Raw genomic sequence first — 25123 nt, forward strand, 5'->3', positions numbered from 1 at the left:
CTCCGTCACCATCCTCCTCTTCATCCTCTTCTTGTGCTCCATATCTTCCTCCTCGTGCTGCGTGGCCATCTTTACTCTCACCAATGTAGAAGTGTGCCGGCTGGTGGAGGTCAGAGAGGGAACGAGGTCGATGATACTTCCCCAGTGATGTCCTCCTCCTGCCTTTTCCTTCCTCCTCCTCCTCTTCTTCCTCACTCAGATGCTGCTGTGATGTGTGGGAGCGGTGAGGATGCGGTTGGTGGTGAGCAGCACGGGGGATGTAGCGCTTGATGTTGCGCGGGTACAGCTCCAGGATCTCTCCGGGCTCTTCCATGAGGTAATGGCGTGGGATCCGAGTGGTCGAGCGCAGCAGCTTTTTCCTGGGCTCGTGCTCGTTGACGATCACATAGCGGGTGGTGTGGCCACGCCGTCCTCCGTAACTCTGCGCTGCGATGAACCCAGCGGCCTCGACAGGATGTAAGGAGCGTACGGTCTTCCTGTACAGGGGGTCAGAGTGGATGTTGTCAGAATAGCGAGCTGGGGGATTGTACGCCATGTGATGGTAGGACTTGGACCTGCAGGTTCCACTAGGACCACCAAGAAACGGTGGGGGTCTGTTATGAGAAAGGACAACACATAAGAATCAGTTTATATCATTGTAATTCTGTAATGTTATTTTTGTTTGTTGCATAATGCTGTTAAAAAGCATGGACTGAATTGAAATGTCTGCACTGCATTAGCACAAAATTAAAAGCAGACATGATGGATAATTAAACAGGTTTCAAAAACTGTTAAAATACTGAAATGAATGAAAACCAATAGCAGCATAGAAGCTTGAGAAAACTTTGGCATGATCTGTGTTGGTCAGCAGTGATGTAATGTGACGCAATTGGAACAAGAATGGTCTTAAACATGCAAAAAAATTCTCCAGCAGGTTCACATTTTTAACCTTTTCATGCCAAAAAAATATTCACATAACTTACAAGTACTCAGAGCTTCCCGCAGAATATTATTCTGAAACTGAGATGGCATTCAGAAAACCTGAAACCCAGGTTAATGCTGAGTAAGCACAAAGTCACCTGCATTGATTTTATATCATACTTTTACATTTCAAATTCCAAGAGAGCATGATTTTCAAATCATGGTGGCACAACTGTAATTAGAACTTGATTAACATTATTATTATCATTATTAAACAGCAGGCTGATGTGTGTCATAGTAGCAAAATGAAATGCTGAGACTAGAGAGCAGTATTTGTAATAAATTTAAGTGGATACATCGATAATAATACAGTTGTAAATAGTCCAAATGGAGCGTAAAGCTTTATACTTTTCCTTTAATCTCTTACTTTACTTACTAACTAATTGGAGATTGAATGAAGTACAAAGTCTTAAATTTCTTTTTCCAGTCCATTATAACAAATCATGTTTGCAAAACTGGTCAGAGAAGAGAAAACTACAACTGGATGCTTTCTTCTAATCGTTCAGCACACATTTCCACTGGGTATACAGTCACTACAGTTCATAGATCTGCAATAAATTCAAAGTTAGTAAAATAAGTAAAAAATATCTGTCACGTAAGAGGTCACCTGTCGTTGGCTGGACCGCAACAGCAGGCAGCAGCCTTAGAAACACAAATGTCCATGACTGACTGAGGGTGGTTGGCAGGCTGAGTGTCGGGAGTTTCCCTGAACTGGCATGGACAGTTTCTGTTACATCATTCTAATATATGTTTATGGTGACAATCAGGCTTTTAGCTGTGCAGAGCAGCAGCTCGGAAATAGCTTGTAAGTGACTGCGTTTCAGTCACTGTCTCATACTTGTTCTGTTGCCTGACAACAGAAACATAAAAACATGTTTACTGGGAATTCAGCGGCATTAAAATACTGTATATGTGAGCACAGGAGAGAAGCAGACAGGTAAAGGGCTGAAACTGACTGACACTACACAGGATGCAAGTATGTCGTGATGACATCATGAATATGCTAATTAGCATATTTCATCACCAAGTGACATTTTGCAACACAGAGTGATGCAGGATCGAGTCCTAAAACCAGGAAGTGAGTTAGCATTTTAACACTCCTGGTTCCCTCGTCTCAAAGTCAGTGGGTTTTTGGTTAAATATCTGAAATAAGGTCTGTGGTTTTAACACAAGCTCAAGACATTTTTCACATTTTATTTCTATGACACAAAATATGTCAGAAAATATTTTAAGCTTTTACGTGTCTTAAAAAAGGTGGTTGCTAACGAGTGTCTAAATGCAAAACTACAGAGGTTGTCTGGGACGTTAACATGAAAACTGATCTACTCACCAGTCCACCTTTACAGCCTCGTGTTTATACTCACACTCTTTCAAACTATCACTAACTTTCTAAGAAGAAAGGCTTTTGTAGAAGAGGTCAGAGCTAAATTAAATGACAAGTTGGAAGCTCAGTGGTGGAGACGTTGACGTCATGTGACTGTGGTGTAGTTGGTTTATAGTCTAACATTAGCTTTTTACTTCTGGAGATTGTGTTTAGGCTTCAAACATCAGAACAGTGGTGTTCATCTGTGAAGATTATCTGATGAACTAAACCTGTGAGGATCAGAAACTTTAGTTGGTCACAGTTTATTTTCTGTAATAATCCAAAACTCAATGAGAAAATCCTACTGGATCTTTGTTGAGGGAACCAGGCTGATGCTAACTTGCAGCTACAAAAATACATCATCCCTGCACTACCCTATTGAGAGTAGTTGTTTACAGCTGTTCTACGTCCTCATACATTGACCATTCACAGTACAACCACACAGCAAGTTCTGACCTAACCTTGTTCAAAGTCAACCCTGCTTGGCTAAAGCGATACATTAGTGAGTGTGAAACCTGGTAGGTATGTGCTCCAGCCTGTGTTTGGGCAGTATGGTCACTGTCGGACTCCTGACAGATCCCAGCCACACTTCCTCTGTTCAGGTCCGCCCTGGACGCCGACTGGGCTATGGTGCGGATGCTGTTTCCACGACGAACAGGAGACTGAAAGTTTGTGACGCTGCCGTTCCGTCGGGGAGATGGAGTGTGAACGGAGGCCTCCTGGCTGGTGATGTCGCTCTCCTGCTGATCCAGCTTTTTGTCAGCCGCCACCGCCTCTGGAGTCTGTAGTCTTGCTGAGGATTAGGATTAAATGATGGGTCACAACACATCAGGAAATAATGAAACACAAGACAAGACCTGACAAGAAATACCTGCAGCCATCTGGAAGACTTTCTTCTTGTCCTCAGTCCTCTCCTAAAGAGATAAAAAAAATTACACCTTTAAAAAGCTCAGACCATTACATATCAACTCTGCGTCCTCATACAGGGACGTTTCATTTTGGGTTTGCTACACCTTCATTTTGTTAATCTCAGACCTGTTGTCCTTGTTAGCTGACACTTTTTTTTGCAGTCACGTTTTGACAAAATCACAATGCACTCAACAGTGTAAAAACAAGATGGCAGCAATCTCCGTCAACACACTCTATTCACACAGGCCAACAGGTGTGACACTGTTTCTACAGATTCAGTATGGTAGAAGGAAAATTTCTAGATGTTGCACGGGTAGTTTTCTACACTAATGACTTTATTTTGTTACACAGTAAAATAAATACATAGACGTCATTGTATTAAAAAACTACTTCCTGGTTTAGTGGTTTAGTTTTTATACTAATCAGGTCCTACTGATCCCAAACAGCTAGGAGAAATAAAAAAATAGATACAAAATCAGCGCTCGGGTCTTAAGAGGTTAAAACAATTTTTCAGCCATCAGTTATTCAGTGATTTTCTGGCAATGGACAAGTCAATGAATAATCAGAGAAGCATTTAGCCAAATTTTGATTCAGTCCTACAAATTATACATGTTGAAGATAAATATTGTTTGATCCACCCTGAGAGTGATTCATCAGACACTCACAGTCTGCAGCTGCATCCTCAGCTGGTTGTTGGTGAATTTGAGGGACCTGGCGATGGCCTGGAGGTAGTATATCAGCATACTGGAACACACAGGGACAATTCAAGAGTCAAGATGGCATGGTGATTCGTAGATGTGTGCAAGTGCTTGTGTGTGTGTGTGTGTGTGTGTGTGTGTGTGTGTGTGTGTGTGTGTGTGTGTGTGTGTGTGTGTGTGAGTGAGTCTTACAACAGCAGCAGCAGTGCTGGCAGCACGACAACAGGGCTGGTGATGTAACTCATCACTTTACTGAACCACAGGGGGAAGTCACTGGCCACGGTCTCAGAGATGATGTCGTAAATCTTCTCTTGACCACTGAAACACACATCTAATGGTTTTGTAATGTATGTTAACACTTAGCATCAACATACACAGATCAGCCACAACATTAAAATCACTGACAGATGAAGCGAATAACGTTGATCCTCTGATCCAGCATCTGTGGGATGATCCGAAACAAGCCAGATCCATGCAGGCCCCACCCTGCAACCCACAGGATAACTTTTGATGGACAGTTTCACAGAGTCTAGGCTTAATTAAATCTATATTCATTCCAGAGATTTTACATACGATACTGAAAATCCTTGAGTGATTTGAAAGAAAGACGAGTTGTGAAATGAGTCTGTATGGGTCTTTTTTCCCAGCAAAGCTTATAAGGATCTTTTATTCTCATCAGCTGTGTGTTTACCTGAATGGTCCACAATGCTGTGATGGTCTGTATCTAACGATGGCAAAGATGGTGGGCAGCATGCACAGAAACAGCATGAACAGCAGCATGGCCAGGTAGAAATTGTTTGATCTGGAAAAAAAGAAGACAAAATCAAATGCTGCATAAATTCAAGTTCATATGGAGTTAGCATTAGCACCGTGCAGTTAAAAGCCTCAGCCAACTGGTCCAGTTGGACACAAAAACATGTTTTGTGCAGTCAAAGAGACCTTAATGTTTGACCTTTGAGCACCAAATTCTAATCAGTTCATCCTTCAGTCCAAGTGAATGTTTGTGCCAAATTTAAAGGGATTCCCTTGAAGCATTCCTGAGATATCTATCATGAATTCATGAGGACCTGGAATCCAGTGTGCATAAGGACATAAGTGACACTGGTATTCATTCCATTAGATCTGTTGAAGCATCCCAGTGAAATACGATCAATTGTTGAGAAGAAAGAGTGAACAAGAGAAAGATTTAAATGAACTAAAGAGCCCTGGTGAATAGGTTTTTATAGACCCAATAGAGTCACTATTGTTCTTTTAGGATGACGCTGTTTCTCCTCACGCTCTTCTGTTGTTGTGGCTTGATGTGTTGTGCATTTTAAGATGCTTTTCTTCTCACCACAGTTATAAAGAGTGGTTATGTGTACTGTACCATTCTCCTCCTCTGACCTGTTTCCGCATGATTTATGCATCACACTGCTGCCATATGTTTGGATGATTCAATAATTGCATGAATAAACAAGTGAACAAGAGTTCCTAATAAAGTGCTCAGTGAGTGAACCTTGTATGTACTCATGGTCAAAATATCCTCAATTATCCTCAGAGGTCTCCTCCTCTTCAAAACAAACAGACCTGATAATTAAAACTAGAACTCTGTGTTTTTCCAGCGCTAGATTAGATCAGGATTCCTTCAGTGATCATTGTTCAGGAGGTTTTTACTGTGAGCTGAATTATCCACACAGGTCTCCTCCTCTCCAAAACAAACAGACCAAGTTAATAAACTCAGTAAAAACACAGGTCACACAGACACAGGTCGTCAAGAAGGGCTGTTTGCTCAGCCTGTATCTCTAGTTACTTAAGATGTCAGGTGATAAAAAATCATTGTAGATTATAGTTTTAATCTTAGTGCAATGATATGACTTGAAACAGTGAGAAAATGTCGGCTGAAATATTCTTAATGTGACAGCTGGCGCTTCTGGAAAACCCTGGTTTACACTAAACTAGGCTAATGTTTCCAGTCACTCACAAAACTGTCTCTTCCAGTTGTGGCAAAATTCATTGTTAACACAGTAACATGGTGTTGGATATGATACTCCTGTGTGTGTAATGAACCGTTAAGACAAACTGTTCTGTTTTCAATGCTGCATTTCTCAGACTTTCAGTGATGCTAAAACAAAATCCACATTATCACCAACAGAAATACTGTCAGTGTTACACACATTCAAGTGTCTCAGCACTCCATAATTATGGATTATGAAGTAGGGAACATTAAAAATATATATATATATATATTATCAGCAGTGTGTCAGTATCAATCTCTTTCTCCTCCAGCAGAACTGCATTTAATGGCTCCACATGAAATGTCCTCTCGGCTGTGGCTGCTTGGATTTTCTACCACATCTGGAAGTGACTGATAAGGACTGAAAGAGGCAACGACAGCCTTGTTACATAAATCAGAGTGGGCTGAGCTCCTTAGAGGCCTGTGTAAATGATGTGTGTATGTAGAGGAAGATGCACATACTGTACCACATGACTACACTAATACTGATTTGTCAATATCAAAACACACAGAGCAGGAAAATTAAAAAGGGATGATATGCTGATCTCAGAGCTCAGTGACAAGGGTGGAGTGTGTGACATAAGAGAAAATATGGACATGAAATCATGCGTCCTTTTGTTCTGAGTGTGTGTGTAGCCTCCTCTGTGCATGTGTGTATGATTATGTCTGTCTTTGATCCTTTGCTTTTAAGCTATTGCAACTGTGTTATGTACAAAAGAGCAACTGCTAGTAAAAAGGAAGAAAAGATTTTGAGAAAAAAGTCATAATGGCATCAATGAGGGTAAAGATATGGTGTTAAATCAAATATTTAAATATACTAACATAAGAAATATTAAGCTGTTTATAATTTTAGGTCATTCGCATCCTGTCTTTGATGCTTACAGACTCATCTCTAATGTTTTTCAGCGTTTAAATAAATATCTCATGCTATTACAATTATATTCTCAACATATTTCTTTCTACAAAAAAGAGCCATTAACTAACCATATTATTAGATATAATTGTACATATTCATTACTAGATCCTGGAATTTGCCATAAATATATTAAAACCTCAAAAAACATGGCTGCTTTTGGATTCAGATTAAGCGAGTCCATCCACAGTGTTCTCCTTGTGTTGCATAAAAAGAAAGATGTTGTATCACTGTAAATCTGCTGTATCTGTTATAATTTCACTTCATTTGAAGGCACATAGCAAAGTTAATAAAGCATCCAACGACAAATGACCTCCAGTCACCAGTGATTACATTATCCAAGCCAAGAGACTCAGTGCTGTAAATGAGTCAACTTTACTGGAAAGTTGAAATGAGATTAAAATGGTTCTTCTCTCACTATTCTGGAGATACGCTGCCAGCTGTAAACTGGATTAGTTAAAATGTAATATTTGATATCAACAGAAATAAATAAAAGAATGTTTTGCAATACAAACTAGGGATGGGTATGATTAATACATTGATCGGTTACTGATTGCAAAGAATTTTGTGCAGGGTGTCTTAAAGCAATATAATGATTTTCACTGCATGGCAGCAGCCAGCAGGAGGCGCAGTTCAAATTTAACCTGAGCTGCCTTCGAGCTGTCGCAGAAATCAAAGGTAAACATGAAGAGAGCAGGAGAAGTTATTTCTTCAAGCTAAGAAATAACAAAGCTCATTGTAAACATTGTGATGCCGGTGGTAAGTTTTTTGTATTGTGTCTAAAAGCTTGTCAGTTGCGTTGACGAGCGCCACAGCTTAATTTGTCTGATACGTTTGGAACAGGGAACACAGGAGAATGGCAGACATATAAGGCCAACGTCCAGCATTTCAATGATTGATTAAACACAAAAGGCAACCCAAAAGCTTACAGGCTAATGAGGCGATTCCCAAAAATCCACAAAGTCCAGAAGACCACAGAGAACTTGACCAATCATAATGCAATAACCCGCCAACTAAACAGGAACATTACAGGGGATATTTAACAGAACAGAGCAAAGAACAAAGACAAGAAAACATGAGGGAAAGAGATACCAAAACCAAACCCAGAAACCAGAAGCGCAAAATCAAACGGGAACCAAAAAACACATGAAACACGAGAAATACAACACAAATAATAATTACAAACCAAAAACCCAGACAGCAAAGTCATTTTGGGGACGGGTCGTCACATTGTTCAGTTTGACTCTGAGCCTTTATGAGCGCTATCATTTCTTCTTGGAATAAAGATTTAATTGAAGAAAAAAACAGTTTATTTAGAAGCCGGCTATAGGCATTTTCAGTGTAAAAAATAATCATTAATTGATCAAGGAAATTTCTTCAAATGTTCATCCCCAAAACAAACACACATCAAACATTTACTATATATACAGTATGTATATATGTGTGTGTGTGTGTGTGTGTGTGTGTGTGTGTGTGTGTGGGTGGGTGTCACACCTGGACGCTCTGAACACCTGCTGATGGGGGACATTACAGGTGAGGACAGCCCAGCTCCTCAGATACATCAGACCAATCAGCTTCAAGACATTGAAGGCAGGAAGACAGGGGGAGAAAAACGCTCCCATCCTAAACGGAGGAATAACACGCACACACACACGCACACACACACACACACATACTCAGGTCACGCCCCATATGAAAGACATTACATCCAGTGGTTTCATGTGATTGTGTTCATCGCTGCACGGCGACATTTCTGAAATGAGTTGAGGAAATACAGTCGACCCGGCCACAGAGGTGTAATGAAGAGATTAGAGATCTGCACAGTCCTTTAAACAGGGTCATAGAGACCGGTCAGCACCAGCCAGACTACTAACTCTGAATTAGACCCTCTATTACACACACAGTGACAAGGCAGGGCTGATATAATGTAATTGTATCAATCACTGTATCAGTTGTTTTAGTTTTCAGACTTACCAGATCATTCCTTGGTTATAAATCAGATGCAGGACATTCTCAGCTATTTTGAATTCTCCATATTCAGGCTGAGGGAAGACAGAAAAAGCAGGAATGCAGTGTTATTTATGTTGTTGTTTTCTTCTTCTGCCTTTTCAACCATAAGATTTTTAAACACACAGTTATTTAAAACTGCATTCTTAAGAGCTCTGTAAGCTTTTGGACTGATCAAAGCAAACACTTTTTAATTTAAACCCAGAATTTAGAGAACCTTATTTAAAATTCTTGTGGAGACCCAAAAGTTTCCAAAGACACCAAAGACTAATCCTTTATTAGTCCCACAGTGGGGAAATTTACATCAGTGCAGCAGCAAACAGGGATAGTAAAAATAGAAAAAGCCATCAATAAGAAAACAATAAATATTAGTAAATACAAAACAAGATATAAACAAGACAATATATAAAATGTCATAAACAATATAAACAGGATTTGAATACTGATATGGCGCAGACGAATCAAGCTGACGACGCACAGCGTATGTAGAATATTTCCCTTTAATCAAACTGCGTGGCCAAAAAAACATTGAGCCTCATACAAGAACTTGCACAAACAGATTTGTTCATAATTTGCATGTATTTAACATATTTTGTGGCATTCACCAACTTTCTCTTACTTAAAATTGTTTTCAAGTACTTAAAAAAAAACACTGATTTGACCTGAAATCTATTCAACATATCATCAACTTAAATTTGAAAAAGTGGGCATTTTCTTATATTTGAGGACCAGACATTTACATATTCACATTGGATATATCCTCTATTATATCCTCTGCTGTTTTTAATTTACCTGGTTAAGTAGCTTAAATTTTGAAATATAGCTTCCTTGTGCTTGTTTGAGTTTGTCTTTTGCTGTATTTTCTGTCTGAAATTTTGTGTATTTATTTTGTGTCACTGCCTGTCTCTGCCAGGTCTCCCTTGGTTTTAATCTCATCTGGACTCTCCTGGTTAAATAAAGGTTTTAATTAATTAATTTGAATGGAGGCAGTATCGGCATAAGTGTGTTTCCTATCCTAAAAAAAACTTCAAAATGCTCAGCTCATGGCGGACATCATCAGAATTACTTTTCTTATTCATATCTTTCATATTTTCTGAAATATTTAACGTTTTGTCACTGATCTGTATCCATGCACAGAGAGAGATATTTCTAACCTACATTTTTGATACAATCACACAGCAGCACGTTCTGCACCGTCCGCTTTCTCTCTCACAATATAACAATTTGGCCCAACAGGATAATAAACCAGTGTTGTTAAATGAACTGTCAGACCCGTCACCATCACCATGGCAATCTTTTATTGCACTTGATGCAGATGAGCTGCTTCTCTGATCTCTGTGGTGTTTACCAAACACTTGACGAACATTTCTGTAAAAACTCCTGCTCACAGGAACTTCATCGCAGCATAACACAGGTATTATCTACAAACATTTAACAAATGAAACTACCACTGTCTCAACTCCTCACTCCTTACTGTTCCTTAGTAAATTTGAACCCATTCGCTGGAGCTCGCAGCTCTGCTCTGGTCTGAGACAGAGGAGCTATTGCTGTTTAGCTACATAGCTAACATTACCTGGCTAACGTTATCTGTCTCTTTAATATGCTGCTACAGCTAGTAGCTGCTTAGCTTAGCTTAGCTTAGCACAAAGCACAAAGCCTATGTCTGTCTAAAGGTAACAAAATCTGTCTAGCACCTCACTAATTAACACATTTTATCGTGTTTACTGAAAAACTAAAATGTAAAATTTAAAAAGTTTTAAAACAGAAAACTTGAGAACAAACTTACAAACTTGCTCTCTAAATCCCAGCAGCAGCAGTCACTCAGGTAGCGAACCACCAAACCTCTGATGAAGTCAATGAGCAGAATACTGGCCACTGTGAAGATCATGTCAATGATGGACAGCTTCAGCATCTCCTGGAGACAAACCATAAAACCATACAAATATATATTATTCAGTTAATCATTCAACCACTCAAACCAGGATAAAACATTTTCTCACTGGTATATTAGAGTGCATTTACAGACCGATAAAAATGAGCTCAAAAAGGAGAATGACCTAGAGAGTAATAATGCTTAATGGTGTGTAACAGATCGCCTCAGCTCTATATTTTTAGCTGAGCTAGTCAGCTCATCGGCCTCGTTTAACCAGACTGATGTTTCTTCTTTCACCATTACCTGGTTAAAATTTCAGTCTATCCTTTGGTTTATGACCTCATACCTGTTCATGAGCAAATGTTTGTGTTTGGTATTCAGATTAATAACATCTATATTCTCTGTTAGTATTCAATATTTCCAATTCTGACCAAATTATGAGACTTATTTTTCATGATCAGTGTTTCAAAGCTAATAAGACTGCATGAAAAAGTGACCCCTACTGTTGAAGAAAGGCAAGAAATATGGCAAGTGAGTATGAAGTGTGTAACAATCAGACGAAACCTGTCCGACGTAGGTCTCCCAGCACTGGTCCTGCTGAGAGCGGGTGTTCTTCTCAAACAGAGCCGTCTGGTTGGAGATGGTCGCCGAGCTGCTCCTGCTGCTGCTGCTGCTGCTGTTGGTGACCTCCAGCACCGTGGCGATGGTTGCTATGGTGCTGTTGTGATGTTCAGCGACAGAGATCTTAGACACCAGGGTGGAGAAGCTGTTGACCTCAGGCTGAGAGATGGTGGCCAGGAATGAGCTGGAGTCAGACCAGTTACCTGTACTCACTGGGACCTGGATGACAAATATGAGAGCATCCATCACTCTTAAATGGACAATTAATAACTAAATAGCAACTTTGTGAAGAAGAATTTTTGCCATTGGACGTCTGGTTTTTAAGTAATTGTACAAAAAAAACAAAAAACTTAAATCTTAAACAAGCTGAGCAAACAGCCCCTCTCAAAGTCCTGTGTCCGCCCAAGAACGATTTTTAACATGAAAGTGTTCTATTCCATGTTTATACTGATTTTAATCACTTGGTTTGTTTGTTTTGGGGAGGAGGAGACCTGTGTGGATAATTCAGCTCCAAGTAAAAACCTCCTAAATGACTGACACGACTGAATCCTACCTTAAAAACAAGCTAAGCTAATGTTGACAGCAGCTAAGCTAACAGCCTGCAGCCCCTTACTGATGTCAGGGTTTTATTTTTAAAGTAAAACTACTTTATTCGGTGTTTTCCCATGTTTTTATTATCAGGTCTGTTTGTTTTGGTATTGGTGGGTGTACTTGCACTGTGGACAGCCAGGCTAGCTGTTTCCCCCTGCTTCAGTGCTTATGCTAAGCTAACCATGTCCTGGCTCCAGGTCTGTAGTTGTACACAGACATGAGATTTCTCTTCTCATCTCTCTGTGATATTAATCACAAGTAATAAAATGAAATAAATAATTCAAACAGATAAAACCAAAGAGTGTAACAAGGTTTTCTTGTAAAGATTAATAAAATTATTATTGATTATTGATTGTAGCCAGATTGGTTGAAGCAGCTTCAGCCAATGTCAATGCACATCTACTGAATAACCACAGAGTAATATAACAAAACATCAGGTTTTTCAGTTAGCAACTGCTGATATTGTGTCCCCCCAAAAATCTGTAATTTTAAATTTCAGTTTAGAAAATATGGCCCAGGTTGTCATAAAGACAAAGGAGAAGAAAAGAAAGGTTTCTCTACGGTTGCTATACTCACAGCAGAACTCATACTGTTGACCTTATCAAGGAGGGCAATAATGAGGCTGTAGAGATTCCCCAGGTATAAAACAAGCACTCTGTGAACGACATGATCAATGTTAGTGCTAATGTTAGTGCTCCCAGCAGACTGTATAGTGTGTAAATAATGGTAGCAGATGGATTACCTGGCCAGCTGGAATCGCAGCGAGGTTCGTGGATGGTACATCTCCAGCTGAGCCACCAGCTCAAAGGCAGACGGAGCGATCATGGTGATGAGAGAAACCACCACACTCACCTGGATGGAGGAAGGACAGACATGGTGGGTGTATCCCAGAACATTTCTGTCTGTCTTTTTCTTTATCAGAAGTAGATCTTTTTGCCATCACAATTTATAAACAATGTTTTGATCCAGAGCTAAACACTAAAGTGTGCTGACAGAACAGCTGGCTCTCTGAAGTGAATGAAATTATGTGGCTGACAGATGATGATTCTACTGAATCAGTGTCAGGCCTCTGCTTTCATTGATTCCTCTGAACTGTATTGTATGTTGGATAATCTAATCAAACTAATGATGATGAGGATAACGATGTCTGCTCTGCTCTGCTACCTCATTCTTCTCCCACAGCGTCAACTCTGGCTTCTCCTGCTCCAGTTTTTGAGAACGGTCCACCACGAAGTAGATGATGTAGATGCTGCCGGCCAGAGACAGCAGCACCAGGATGTTGGCTAAGATACGCAGACTGATCAGGACCGCCCTGAAGACACAGAGGTACACTGATCAGATAGGGAGCATAAAATCTGGAAGTTTACAGTAATTCCTAATCAAACTTTTATTCATTTTTTGCTGGACAACTATACAAAGGCTGGAAAAAAAACCCACGTCTCTGCTTTTTGCAGATGATGTGGTTCTGTTGGTTTCATCTGACGTTGTACCACACCATTGTGGTGAAGAGGGAGCCGAGCTCTCAACTTACCAGTCGATCTACGTGCCAACCCTCTGGTAGTGACCGAAAGAATGAGATTACGGATACAAGCAGCTGAGATGAGTTCCCTCTGCAGGGTGTCTGGGCTCAGCCTCAAAACCTTTTCACACACAGCGTAACGCAAATATAAAACGCAAAAATGTGTGAATATACAGAAGCTGAAGCTCCACTGCAGCCAGTTGTGGACATATATTTTAGGGATGTTTGTGGGACAGTTTGAGGTCCTGCTGAGGATGTGACCACCACATTTGAGGAGGCAAAGGATCAACTACCTGGATCCTTTGACTCAGAGCAGCCTCTAGCAGTCTGTGTGATTGCGATGCCTATATTTGCGTTGTGAAAGCTCAGAAAAATCAGCCTTCTTTCGAAAAAAATTCATCTGTTTTTCTCATAATTTCACATGCTGTGTGTTGTAAATCGGTTTGATTTGAAAGTTTGAGTCCTGTCTCCTGTCTCCTCAAAAAAAAACAAGAGGATCAAAAATATGTAGAGAAAACATGCAAGAACAAGCAACACAAATAGTAAATACACTTACAAACTGGTATCCTTCTTCTTTTCCTGCTCCTCGACAATGGCTTCCTGTGCAGAAAAACATTTGGTATCATGATTTTATGGGGAAGAAGCAGCCAGTCAGTTTTTTATCTTCAGTATCCTGTTCATTGAGTCTGTAGCTTGTGTGTCCTTGTGTGTCTCTGACCCTGATGTTGTTGACGATGGCAGCTCCCTTGCTCTCTGCAGCTTCTGGGTTTCCTATGAGGTAATCCCAGGCACAGAAAACCCTCCAGCAAAATGTGAAGTTCTCATCAGAGGCACTGGCCAGGCTCAGACGAGAGTTCTTGGCCATTCTGCAGGAGAATCATTGTTAAGAGCATATTATTAATTATTATTAGTTGACCCGTCAAACACTTTGATTCAGAGCAAGACATCCTGGCAAGATTTGTGGATATTTACGATCCCTACAGAATGAATTACTTTGTGACTTCATCACTTTTCCTATGGCACCATCATCAGTATATATTTCGATTTGTGGCCCTTCACATAAAAATACCAGTATCTATTCTAATGAGTAGATTGCCCTGAATTTTACAAAGCATGTTCACAGTCTCATTGAAATACCTCATTGACTTTAAATGACCTTCCTTGTGGTGACTGCCTCAGGACAAACCTACTACTCTTAAGGCTTTAACGATGCCTCTTTTGTGGAGCAGTTTATTCCCTGGCAGAGCAGTGTAATATAAAAGTGGATGGTGCAACACAACTAATGAACCACAGTACCCTCCTATGTTTTGACTCTCAGTTCCTTCAGAAGTCAAAACTGACAAGATGGCCTGCTATAAAGTGGTGCAGGAATGATGTATTTATGTAGGCCAACCTGGAAGTTAACATCACCCTGGTTCCCTCCACAAAAAGCCAATGAGATTTTTCATTGGGTTAGGGTTCCAGCTTGTTATTTAATTTAGCTCTGACCTCTTCTACAAAAGCCTTTCTTCTTAGAAAGTTAGTGATGGTTTGAAAGAGTGTGAGTATAAACACGAGGCTGTAAAGGTGAACTGGTGAGTAGATCAGTTTTCATGCTAACGTCCCCTACAACCTCTGTAGTCTCATTTAGACACTCGTTAGCAACCACCTTTTTTAAGACACGTAAAAGCTTCAAACATCAGGAGTGGGGGATTTACTGGTGGATTTTATGTTGAAAAATAAAACACAAAAATATCTTGAGCTTGTGTTAAAACCGCAGACCTCATTTCAGATATTTAAACAAAAACCATTGACTTTGGACGAGGGAACAGGTGAACAGATCTGCTCATTAGACTATGATATGACCTAATCTGAAAACTGAATCAAATCAGCAGTACATCATATTATTAGATCATCCAATCAGTATTACATCATCATAAGTTGTAAAAAGCATGATTACTTTCTTAACAGAATGATGAAACTGTAGGCAAAGACAGCCATCCCAACCAGGAAGTAGGCGAGAGGCAACCGGTACCCAGCACTGCCAATTTTCCTCACCCTGCCATAGTAACCATAGAATAACACAGAGTACTGCAGGTAGCCCTGTGGAGATCAAACACATAGAGCACATGATGACATGACAAGGAAATCAACTTCATCTACACAAGTATGATTCGTTATTATCCTTCAATGAAATGTTAATGATGATAACCTTTACTGGCCAAGTATATTATTCTAACTCCAAACTTACGCAACTTGTGGAAGGAGAGAAGGTTAAATTGGCCTTGGACTAGAGGTCAGGAGGCAATAAAGTAATGTTTGAATAATGGTCCATTGTGTCGGTGAGTAATATGCTATTGACAGAACAATAAAAGGAAAGAGAGGCTTGCCCCAAGAGACCAGATGGTGTCCAGGTCCTGGGCTGAAGCCAGATGCTCCTTGGGGATAGTTTTACTCCTTGTTGTTCCAAACGGAGCTCCAGCCAGCAGCTAGTACACACAAATACAGACCTTTTAACACACTGCTTTGCTCACTGTTCAACATTTCGCTTTTTATGAGAGAGGGAGATAAGAAGATTGATATCAGTCTAAACATATCATAAAGACTCCATCTCTTTATTTAACACACAGAACTTTGAGTTTGATATTGATCTTCCCGTGTCTTTGTTTCTTAAAAGTTGAACTCAAGAGATAAAAAGTGAGTAACAACTGAAGTGGATTGAACTTTCATTTCATCCTTGGTCACCTGAAACAGGCACAGACATAAAACCTGACACATGATGTTGGGTGATATTACTCACGACCAACAGAGGTGAGATAAAGGTTGGATGTATGAAAGGAGACAGTGGAAAGTTTTGTCCCAACAAATGACGAGGGGCGAGGGAGAGATGTAGAAGAAATAAATGGATGAATAAGATTGGGCATTGGGAATGATAGGATAAGTCATGTCTGGGGAAATTGCTTGTGTCTGCATGTCAGTGACAGACATAAATCTAACAGCATCTTCCTACGTCTTTTGCTCTTGTCTACGGTTTGTTTCTTTAACAGCTCGAGCCGAAGCTGCTGAAGAATCACCAGGCTACAAACCCAGTTGTAAAGGATCCTCTGATGAACATATGAACAAAACATTTACAAAATAATGTGAGAATTACATATACAACATTAATAATGAAGTATTTCACATATGATCCTAAAAGAAACAGGCAATTAGTGAACAATAATTTGCTAATGAAACAAAGCAATTTCTTTTTGTAACTGACAGGTTTTTGAGAGAGAGTTTTTGTATAAGATCAGTTTGGGAATATAGAAAGTGAGAGTCGAGCTAAACCGACTGCCTGAAATAAATTTATTCATCAGCTGTTAAAAGGAGGAGGGTTAAGAGTTTTACTCCTTTTGCTGAAAAGTCTTTTTGGGAGAGCCATAAAGAGCCTTTAATTTTTCCCCACTTACCCCAGATTGTTATTTTATTTTATCCTTAGAAAAAAGAGAAAGAAAAAACGCTTATCATAGCCAAAAATGATGTTTTAGTGTTTGAAATACTTTGCTCTATTATTTTTCAGCTAACTGTGTGACCTATATGTCAAACACACATATATATATGTATCTGTGCGGATATTAGTGATAAAACCTCAATACTTCCCTTCTTGAATAATATTTTATAATTGCTAATTCCATGTTTACTGTGTGCATTGGTGGCTATAGTTTGTATAAGTGTCAGAGACTTGCTGACCTCTGGTAGGACAATGAAGGCTCCGGTCATGATGGTGAGGACGATGTTGATCCCAAACAGCCAGCGCAGGAAGATAAAGTAGGATGCAACACCCGACCCAAAGTGACCTCAAAAAGAGAGAAAAGCAGTGATGTATCGATTATGTTTTCAGAAAGCTTTAATTATCTTTATCTGCCCTGAAAAGCTCTGTCCTCACCTGCACAATATACAGTGACCATATTAATGAATAACTGTCCTGAACAAAATGACTTTAGATGGAGGAAAGTTAAGTGTGACATCCCTGGATATCACAGCATTTTACAGACAAACAAAATAAATGACAGTACTTTGGGCATTATCAGCGATAGCATTAGTTTGATTAATTCTGTAGAACAAACTCACTTTCGATTTTCTTGATTCTCACTTCCCAGGGAATGAACAGAACCACAATGTTGTAAAGCACACGTGAGAGTTTCTTCAGCAGCTGCCGGAGAAACAAAAAGGTTTAAAGGGTACTGAGAAATTTCTGACCGCCTGTAACTTCTGACAGGTACACTCTTAAACACTGGGCAGTATCAGTAATTTTAGATTGTAAAGGGTTTTGTTTTTTAAACTGGACAGAGACCTATACAACTTCAACTCAGTGATCAATCAATGATTCCACAATCTGAAACACACCTACACCTCACATTTGTTCTCACTTTACATGTTTCAAACATATACAACCCTCTTCAGTTACAATTATATTTCCTTAATTTAAAAACAAATACAAACAGGCAGGTTATTGTTTACAACTTGAAAAAATATTTCCGCTGTTTTTAAATGGTTCCATGTAGTTTACTCAGGCCGTGCAGCTCTTCACATCTTATGATATGATGAAAGATAAAATCAGACCTGAGATGTTGATGATTAATCAAGATAAGGTCAGCTGGACCAATGATTCTGATTTTCAATTAACCGGTAACCAAACAGAAGAATTAATGCCTCATCACCAGACTGCTCATTAAAAGTCAATTTATTCTAATGGAGCTTGAGCAGCCTGAACATTTTAATTAAACTGAGCTATAACAACAGGCTATAAATTCACTCAGGCTGCTGTGCTACGGCTGCATAGCTCCCTTACGCTCTGCCTGGTCTCCTCTCTGTATATGCAGCAGCTCAAGTTATGTAGTAATAGTATTTGTGTGTTTTTAACCCACAGGAGAAGAAAAGCTCTGTTAAAATCAGAACTCAGCAGCCTGTGCAAAAGAAATATAACATGTTTTATTATTCTGGCTCTGATCGGGTTACTGCAGTGCAGTGAAATAACACAAAGAAGCTCCTCTCAGCATATACAGTAAAACAGAATAAATAGAGTTGTATTTGTAAAGGACAGAGCGTGTATTTCACTGGAGTTACCCCACAGTGACACACTGGAGGAGAGAGGATCTCAGGTCAACTAGAGCAGAGCCATCTTTGTTATTACACATTTCTGTAGCCCCATTGTTAATGGGCCATGATTGCTCTTCTTCAAAAAGAGATGCATTCATTTCATGCTGTGTCTTGTAGTTTTGCAGGCTAACGACTAAATACAATATCTAACTCGGTAGTTGACACTATTTTTGTCAAGACCCATTCCCTCAGTGTCTTTTGTTTCCTGTTTTATTTTGGTTTTCACCTCCTTTGTGTCTCTGGTGCTTTTATTTCTTGTCTTTGTTCTTTTTTCCTGCTTGTTTTCTTGTTTTCTCCACCTCTATCAGATTAATAATCACCCCCTGTGTGTACATAAGTCCTGTCTTTTGATATTGAGTTTTACCTAAGTATTGAACTGTGTCTCATGTTTTCCTGTGTGATTGATTTGAGCTTTTCACATTTGCTCTTTAACCCTCTTGTGTCTGGAATCTCTGTTTGGATTTGTTTGCCATCACCACCTTCACCTTCATCTTCACCTTCAGCTTTTTGTTCTTGTTTTGTTGCAAATAAATTGCTGGACCGCCTCACCACTTCCTTTTGTCTTTTGCGTTTGGGTCTTTACTCCTGCATCCCTAACCTCAAAATGTGACAATTTTGAAACCTGACAGCCAGGTGTGGAAAGGGACGGTAAGGAGACTGATATTCAGTTGGTTGCAATCTGCTTTCTCACCACTAGATGTCACTAAATCCTACACGCTGGTCCTTTAACTATTATAAACAGGCAAGACTGAAGAAACTATTTTGGATTCACTCTCTGATTTGCGAATATTCTTATTTTAAGCAGTCAGTCTTGATTAAAGTCATTGTCATTTTCTAAAAGGCTACATTGAAAGCTGGGATCGGTGTCAAAACATACTGAAGAAAGCTACTTTGGTTGTGAAGGACAGTAAATGATTGGTGTGTACATACATCAGCTCCTGCAGTCTGATAGCCTCTGGTTCTCGTCAGTCGACCCTCATACTTCAGAACAATCTCTCTGGCCTGCCTGCGAAACAAATACACACAGGTTGAAACATATTTAGTACATTTATTCAATATGTCTTCAAACAGTATGCACAAAAACAGAAAGACACAGATCGTAAAGAACCAAGACAGCAAAACCTTTAAAGGATAAATCTCAATTCTGCAAGCAAATCATTTTAAGTATCAGTACAATATTTTGGGAGGTAGCAAGTGAAATGACAGGACTGATATCAATCTTTTGTGTGTAAAGTACAGAAGCAAAGTCAGGAAGTAGTGTAGTAGCTAGTAGTAGCATAGTAAGCATACAACTGAGATCTTGATGACATCACTCTTGACTTGGACAGTATGTCTGACAAATACTTCTGTAGCTCATTTAAATTTTTGTGTTGTTGTTTTTTTTTATTTTTTAAATCTCTTTTACATTAAGACAGTGACTGTTGCAAATTTGTGTATTTTAAGATGATTTCGGTCATTAGACTTTGGCTTTAACACTTTAAACTTATAGTGTAAACCAGTATTATTATATATGATTCTTCTTAAAAAAAAAAAAAAAAAAAGAGCACAGCAGACTGTCCCCATTAAAATAAATTGTCCTAAGTGATTCTGCAGCTTTACAGTCCATAAGATAGTGAAACCAGCTCATCCTGTCACAGCACTGACTGAGCTCTGTGAGCCACATAGTAATTACTGAAGATACAGTGCACGTTACACTCTCCTCAGCCATGGAAAACAACTGTAACTTTTATAATTGTAGAATACACATGATTTTCATTTGTGAAATTATGTTAGGCTCAGGTGGAAGTTAGAGTCAAACAACTCAAACTAAAATTTGTCAGAAAATGGAGATTAAAAATGACTGATTTATGATGTGAAATATGAGCTGTTATTGCAGCGGGAGCAATTGCAGACATTCAGGATGAGATTAAAGCGAGTGTAAAAACGCAGACTTGCATCCCCGTCCCTGATGATGGTAATAAAACCTCTGCAGTAATAACAAACTGCCCATATAAAACCTGTTATCCATGGCACATACTCAGCACATCTTTGAAGCTCTCCATCTACTATAGCTCTCCCTGGCTCAGCCTGCAGTCTACTGTATCTACCAGTCTAATTACAATTGGAAAAATGTTAGAACATAGCCTTCACAGATTTGTGTCTAATCACAACATTTAGGGACGAGCTTTTTAGGAAGCGTGGACTGGTTTGTACCCTTGGGGAAAACTCCACAGAGGTGTTTATGGTTAATGGTACAAGATAAAAGGTTTTTATTTAAGCCCTGCTGTGTAAAGTAGATACATGTATTAGTCCTCTCTCTAATCTGTGATCCAGCTTTGTGTCAAACAATGTGAAGATAAGATATAGGATCCAGCTACAGAGTCTCTATAATCAACAGCCTCATTCAAAATGTTTTTTAATTAATGTATTTGCAAAACATTCATGGGCAACATATTTCATTGATTCTCTTACAATATCCTAAAACAAAGCACGATGAACATTGTTATACTTTAGGCAACACAAGCACTTGCACCAGGTTGGGGAAAAGATAGACTGCGTGTGTGATGATGTTATTACTTTTTAATATTTAACCAGAATTTGTTGTGCAATTAGTACACCCACTGCTGGGGAAAATGTTGCCATCGAATAAATGATGGTGTAATAATAACAAAGCTTAGAAAATTGAAAATATTTCCTCAGAGCTACTCCCTATTGAAGAAAACATCCTTCCTTCCTTCCATCCATCACTAAATGTGTGTGAAGAGGATACTGTTCTTGGAAAGACAGGGAACACAAACTAAATCCATTCATCTCCATGAATATTGTATTGGGGTGTCTTAATACTAAGAGCTCAGAATGAATACAGATAGGTGGGAGGTAAAATATATAAACTATATATCAATGATGAAGTGGAGAAAATGTTCCTGCAAATATTAGTGCAGGGGAGGGAATACTGTGGCATTTAGTTTAGTAGCAGGTAATTTCTATGACTCTAATTCATGTGCTCAGACAGTTCTGTTGATCTATGGATGTATTTCTGTAACACCAGTTTGGTGGGTGAGCTCTGAGGGTTTGGCACACAAGCTTTAAATTCTGTGACATATTTATTTCCAGAGCACTTTCATCAAGAAAAATATCCTTTCTCAAATATACAGAGTGTGTGTGGGTGTGTTAAAGAGCAGAGGAGGTGGGACAGATTAAATGATCAATCCACATATACAGAGGAAACAATCAAACAGAGGGGGTACTTCAGAACTTTGAGCTTGCGTCTCATCGGCCAGGGTCTGGTCCGAATGTTGGCGATGATCTCCTTCTGGTACTGAATGTTCTGGAACATTTCCTCAGGGTCGTTGCTGTCCACCCGCTCATCCTCTTTATCTTCATCATCTGAGGAGCTGCAGCATGAGATAAAAGAGGACAATGAAAAACAGCTCGCACCATTACACAGTATAGGAGGGGGGGTGACCCTTTCACTTCCATAAAAACAAGCAAAACAAAAAGCAAAGTAAATGAGACATTATATTATATTATTATTATTATATAGGCTACCACTGTCAATGACAGATTTGTCCATCCATTCACAATAGTAAAAATCATTAACTCAAATCAGCTGCTAAAAAACTGGTTAACTCTTGTCTGTAAATTCTTTTACTTTTAGAAAAAATGTTAAAAATCCAATGCTCACCAATTGTGATGTGTTGTTTGAAGCCTAAATACACTCTCCAGAAGTAAAAAGCTAATGTTAGACTATAAACCAACTACACCACAGTCACATGACGTCAACATCTCCACCACTGAGCTTCTAACTTGTCATTTAATTTAGCTCTGACCTCTTCTACAAAAGCCTTTCTTCTTAGAAAGTTAGTGATAGTTTGAAAGAGTGTGAGTATAAACACAACGAGGCTGTAAAGGTGGACTGGTGAGTAGATCAGTTTTCATGTTTCACGTCCCCTACAACCTCTGTAGTCTCATTTAGACACTTGTTAGAGATTGCCTTTTTTAAGACATAAAAGATTTTAAAAATCACAAGTGAGATATTTTCTGACATTTTATGTTGACGTATAAAACATGAAAATGTCTTGAGCTTGTGTTAAAACCACAGACCTTATTTCAGACATTTAACCAAAAATCCACTGACTCTGGGTCAAGGGAACAAGAAGTTATTGCTGGGTTTTAGGACTCATTCCTGGACCACTCTATAACTTTAGAGGAAGAGATGTTGACGTACGTCCTCACATTGCTTGTGAACACGTGTGCATCAAAAAACTGATCATACTAGAAACATTTCAAACTACGATCATACGATCTCAATTATATATCAGGCTATGAGTTTTGTTGAGGAAAATAAAGACCTGACACAGAGACAGTACTGTCTGCATTATGGCAAAACCCACTGTCTGAACCCCTACCCAAGAGAGTCCCTTCTCAAACATCATCATGTAAATAATTAAGTAAACCTGCTTATTTTGTTTATGATGCATGCACAAGGATAAGAAATATCTTAACTATCAACAACAGATGTCCAAAATGAGATTGAAAGGTCATATGACATGTGCAAAATAAATTCTAATGTTTTAAGGGCAACAAAAATAACATTTATCCACCTTTCATCCTCTGTATATTCTCTGGGCTATAATATCTCCTGTGCAACAACACTGTAAGAGCTTGAGGTAAAAAAAACAATACTGTATGTCCAGTGCTCTTTTTCAAGTATAATGTCATTATTTTCAGATGTGTTTGTAATAAATTCAGTGTAAATTTTGGAAAACACTTTCTGTATCTTCTCCATCATTAAGAACATAAATGAGTTTTGAGGAGTTTGGGTGAAATTAATAAATAAAAAGCCCCTTCTTCAAATAAGTGCAATATTTCAAATGCATCACAATTAAAACCACAGACTTTTCCATAAAACAAAATTAAGTTGTTTTTTGTTTTATTTGCAAGCAATATCATATCCAAACACTGTTTACAATTGTTGTGGCACATTCACTCATTAACTGATGATATAACTGATTATGCTCCATTTTAAACTGTGATCATGCAGGTACAAACCATTTCTGTCTTTTCTGGCAAAAATTAAACTTGAAACTGATCAATATAGTTATAATTTCTCTCTTTTTGATCTATTCACAGTCAAACTACAGGTCACAATGTCCCTGGATGACAATAAGTAGTAACACAGGACACAGCAAAGCACAATTTGTAGGTTTCCATGATGATTAGATTTAGTAAATGACTAGCTGTATGAGCTACATGATGCAATTTAAGGTTCAGAAATATGACAGCCATAAAGAGTGAGAGAAATAAAAAACAGGACTGATCAAATGAAATTCAATTGTATTTTATCTATATAGCACCTAATCACAACAGAACCTATGTCAAGGCACTTTTCATGTAGAGTAGGTCAAGACCATACTCTTTATAATATCTAAAAACAACGATTCAAGTGAAAGAAGAGAGAGCAGACTCACCCCTGCTGGTCCTGATAGGCTGAATAAATCCTCCTGGAGTTCTTCCTGATACTCTTGTGTCTCTTGGCTGCAGACAGAGACCTGCTGCTGCCGACCCAGGGCTCAGACGCTGTACTCATGCTGCCTCTGGTCCAGAGTGTGTGTGCATGACTGTGGTTGTGAAATCACTGTGTGCAGGTCAGTGTGTGAGCAGGGATTGCCTGCTGCCACTCACACTTTTCTGGACTGGAGAGTCTGCGCTGGGGCAACCTGCTGCTCTGGAGCCCCGCTGGAGCATCGCACTCATCAGCCCAATCACAGGCATACTGAGGGCTTAAAGGGACAGCACCAAACAGTTTTCATTTTTGACTGATTTTCAATGTAAATATTTAATGTATAGTGTCTCTGCAGAGTGTGCAGAGGTCATCCTGCAAATATGTATATATTTAACTACAGTTAATTTAGTTTAACTTAAGTTATTGTTATGTATTACTGGTAAATAAACTGTTACAGTATGTTACAAAACAAAAAATAGATATTGTTCCAATGTTGAGATAAAAACCTAAAGTTGTTAATTTAATTTTTGATTAAGACGAACAAAAATGTTGTACAGCAACGGTGGAGCACTTATATTGTGTGCAGTGAAGCTAACATGCAGAGCTAACGAGATGGTTTCTCAGAGCTAGCACAGTAGCTGCAGGCAGCGACACTCACAACTCTCCCAACTAACATTACACCGAGAACAAACAGGACAAAACAACACTGACCGACCGACCGACTTTCAGCACACACAGAGACAAGGTAGCTAGCGGACTATGAGGAGATATTCACTTAATTTGAATAAAAGTGCATTAGATTGTAACTGCTAACCCTACCTTTAATTCTCTCAAGTCACTTGCTTAAAAAACTGTTAACTCATTAGCTAACTTACCAGCAAAATTGAAGTTACATTTACGGAATATCAATTGTAATAAAGACTTTGTGTGTGTGTGTGTGTGTGTGTGGAGATTCAGTGTCCAAAGTGTCCAAGTCATGGTTTCTAAAAGTGCTAAGTCAAAGGCAAGTGGACTTGGTTTAAATTACGGGGGATAGTGACATTATCTAAAAACTGGAATAATATGTAATTACA

General features: G+C 39.0%; 1 protein-coding gene across 2 annotated transcripts; it reads right to left on the reverse strand.

Moving 5' to 3' along the window:
- Positions 1 to 45: 45 nt before the first annotated feature.
- Positions 46 to 24341, reverse strand: LOC108894146 (transmembrane channel-like protein 3). 2 transcript variants are annotated; one of them, XM_051076233.1, is made up of 22 exons: positions 24016 to 24341; positions 21793 to 21939; positions 19496 to 19571; positions 17537 to 17618; positions 17156 to 17262; positions 15817 to 15915; positions 15387 to 15529; positions 14166 to 14313; positions 14004 to 14047; positions 13093 to 13240; positions 12671 to 12780; positions 12505 to 12583; positions 11281 to 11556; positions 10630 to 10758; positions 8811 to 8878; positions 8331 to 8459; positions 4622 to 4732; positions 4123 to 4248; positions 3898 to 3976; positions 3195 to 3237; positions 2839 to 3116; positions 46 to 476 (listed from the first exon to the last, which is right to left on the reverse strand). In XM_051076233.1, exons 1-22 carry the CDS (start codon positions 24132 to 24134, stop codon positions 192 to 194), a joined length of 2826 nt encoding a protein of 941 aa, XP_050932190.1. In that variant the 5' UTR covers positions 24135 to 24341; the 3' UTR covers positions 46 to 191. The 2 variants fall into 2 exon arrangements, with proteins under 2 accessions (XP_050932190.1, XP_050932191.1); XM_051076234.1 differs by having other exon boundaries at positions 435 to 593.
- Between the last annotated feature and the right edge of the window lie 782 nt (positions 24342 to 25123).

The sequence above is a fragment of the Lates calcarifer genome, linkage group LG2 (genome assembly GCF_001640805.2).
Source record: "Lates calcarifer isolate ASB-BC8 linkage group LG2, TLL_Latcal_v3, whole genome shotgun sequence".
NCBI classification, from domain to species: domain Eukaryota; kingdom Metazoa; phylum Chordata; class Actinopteri; family Centropomidae; genus Lates; species Lates calcarifer.

What these genes read in the sequence shown, in the direction of transcription:
- LOC108894146 (XM_051076233.1), bottom strand. Translation starts at nt 24,134, where the DNA reads ATGAGTACAGCGTCTGAGCCCTGGGTCGGCAGCAGCAGGTCTCTGTCT. An exon ending in GAGAATCAAGAAAATCGAAA is followed by an intron (nt 17,263 to 17,536) that starts GTGAGTTTGTTC and finishes TCTCTTTTTGAG; the next exon opens with GTCACTTTGGGTCGGGTGTT. An exon ending in CGCTGTGGGAGAAGAATGAG is followed by an intron (nt 12,781 to 13,092) that starts GTAGCAGAGCAG and finishes TCCTCCATCCAG; the next exon opens with GTGAGTGTGGTGGTTTCTCT.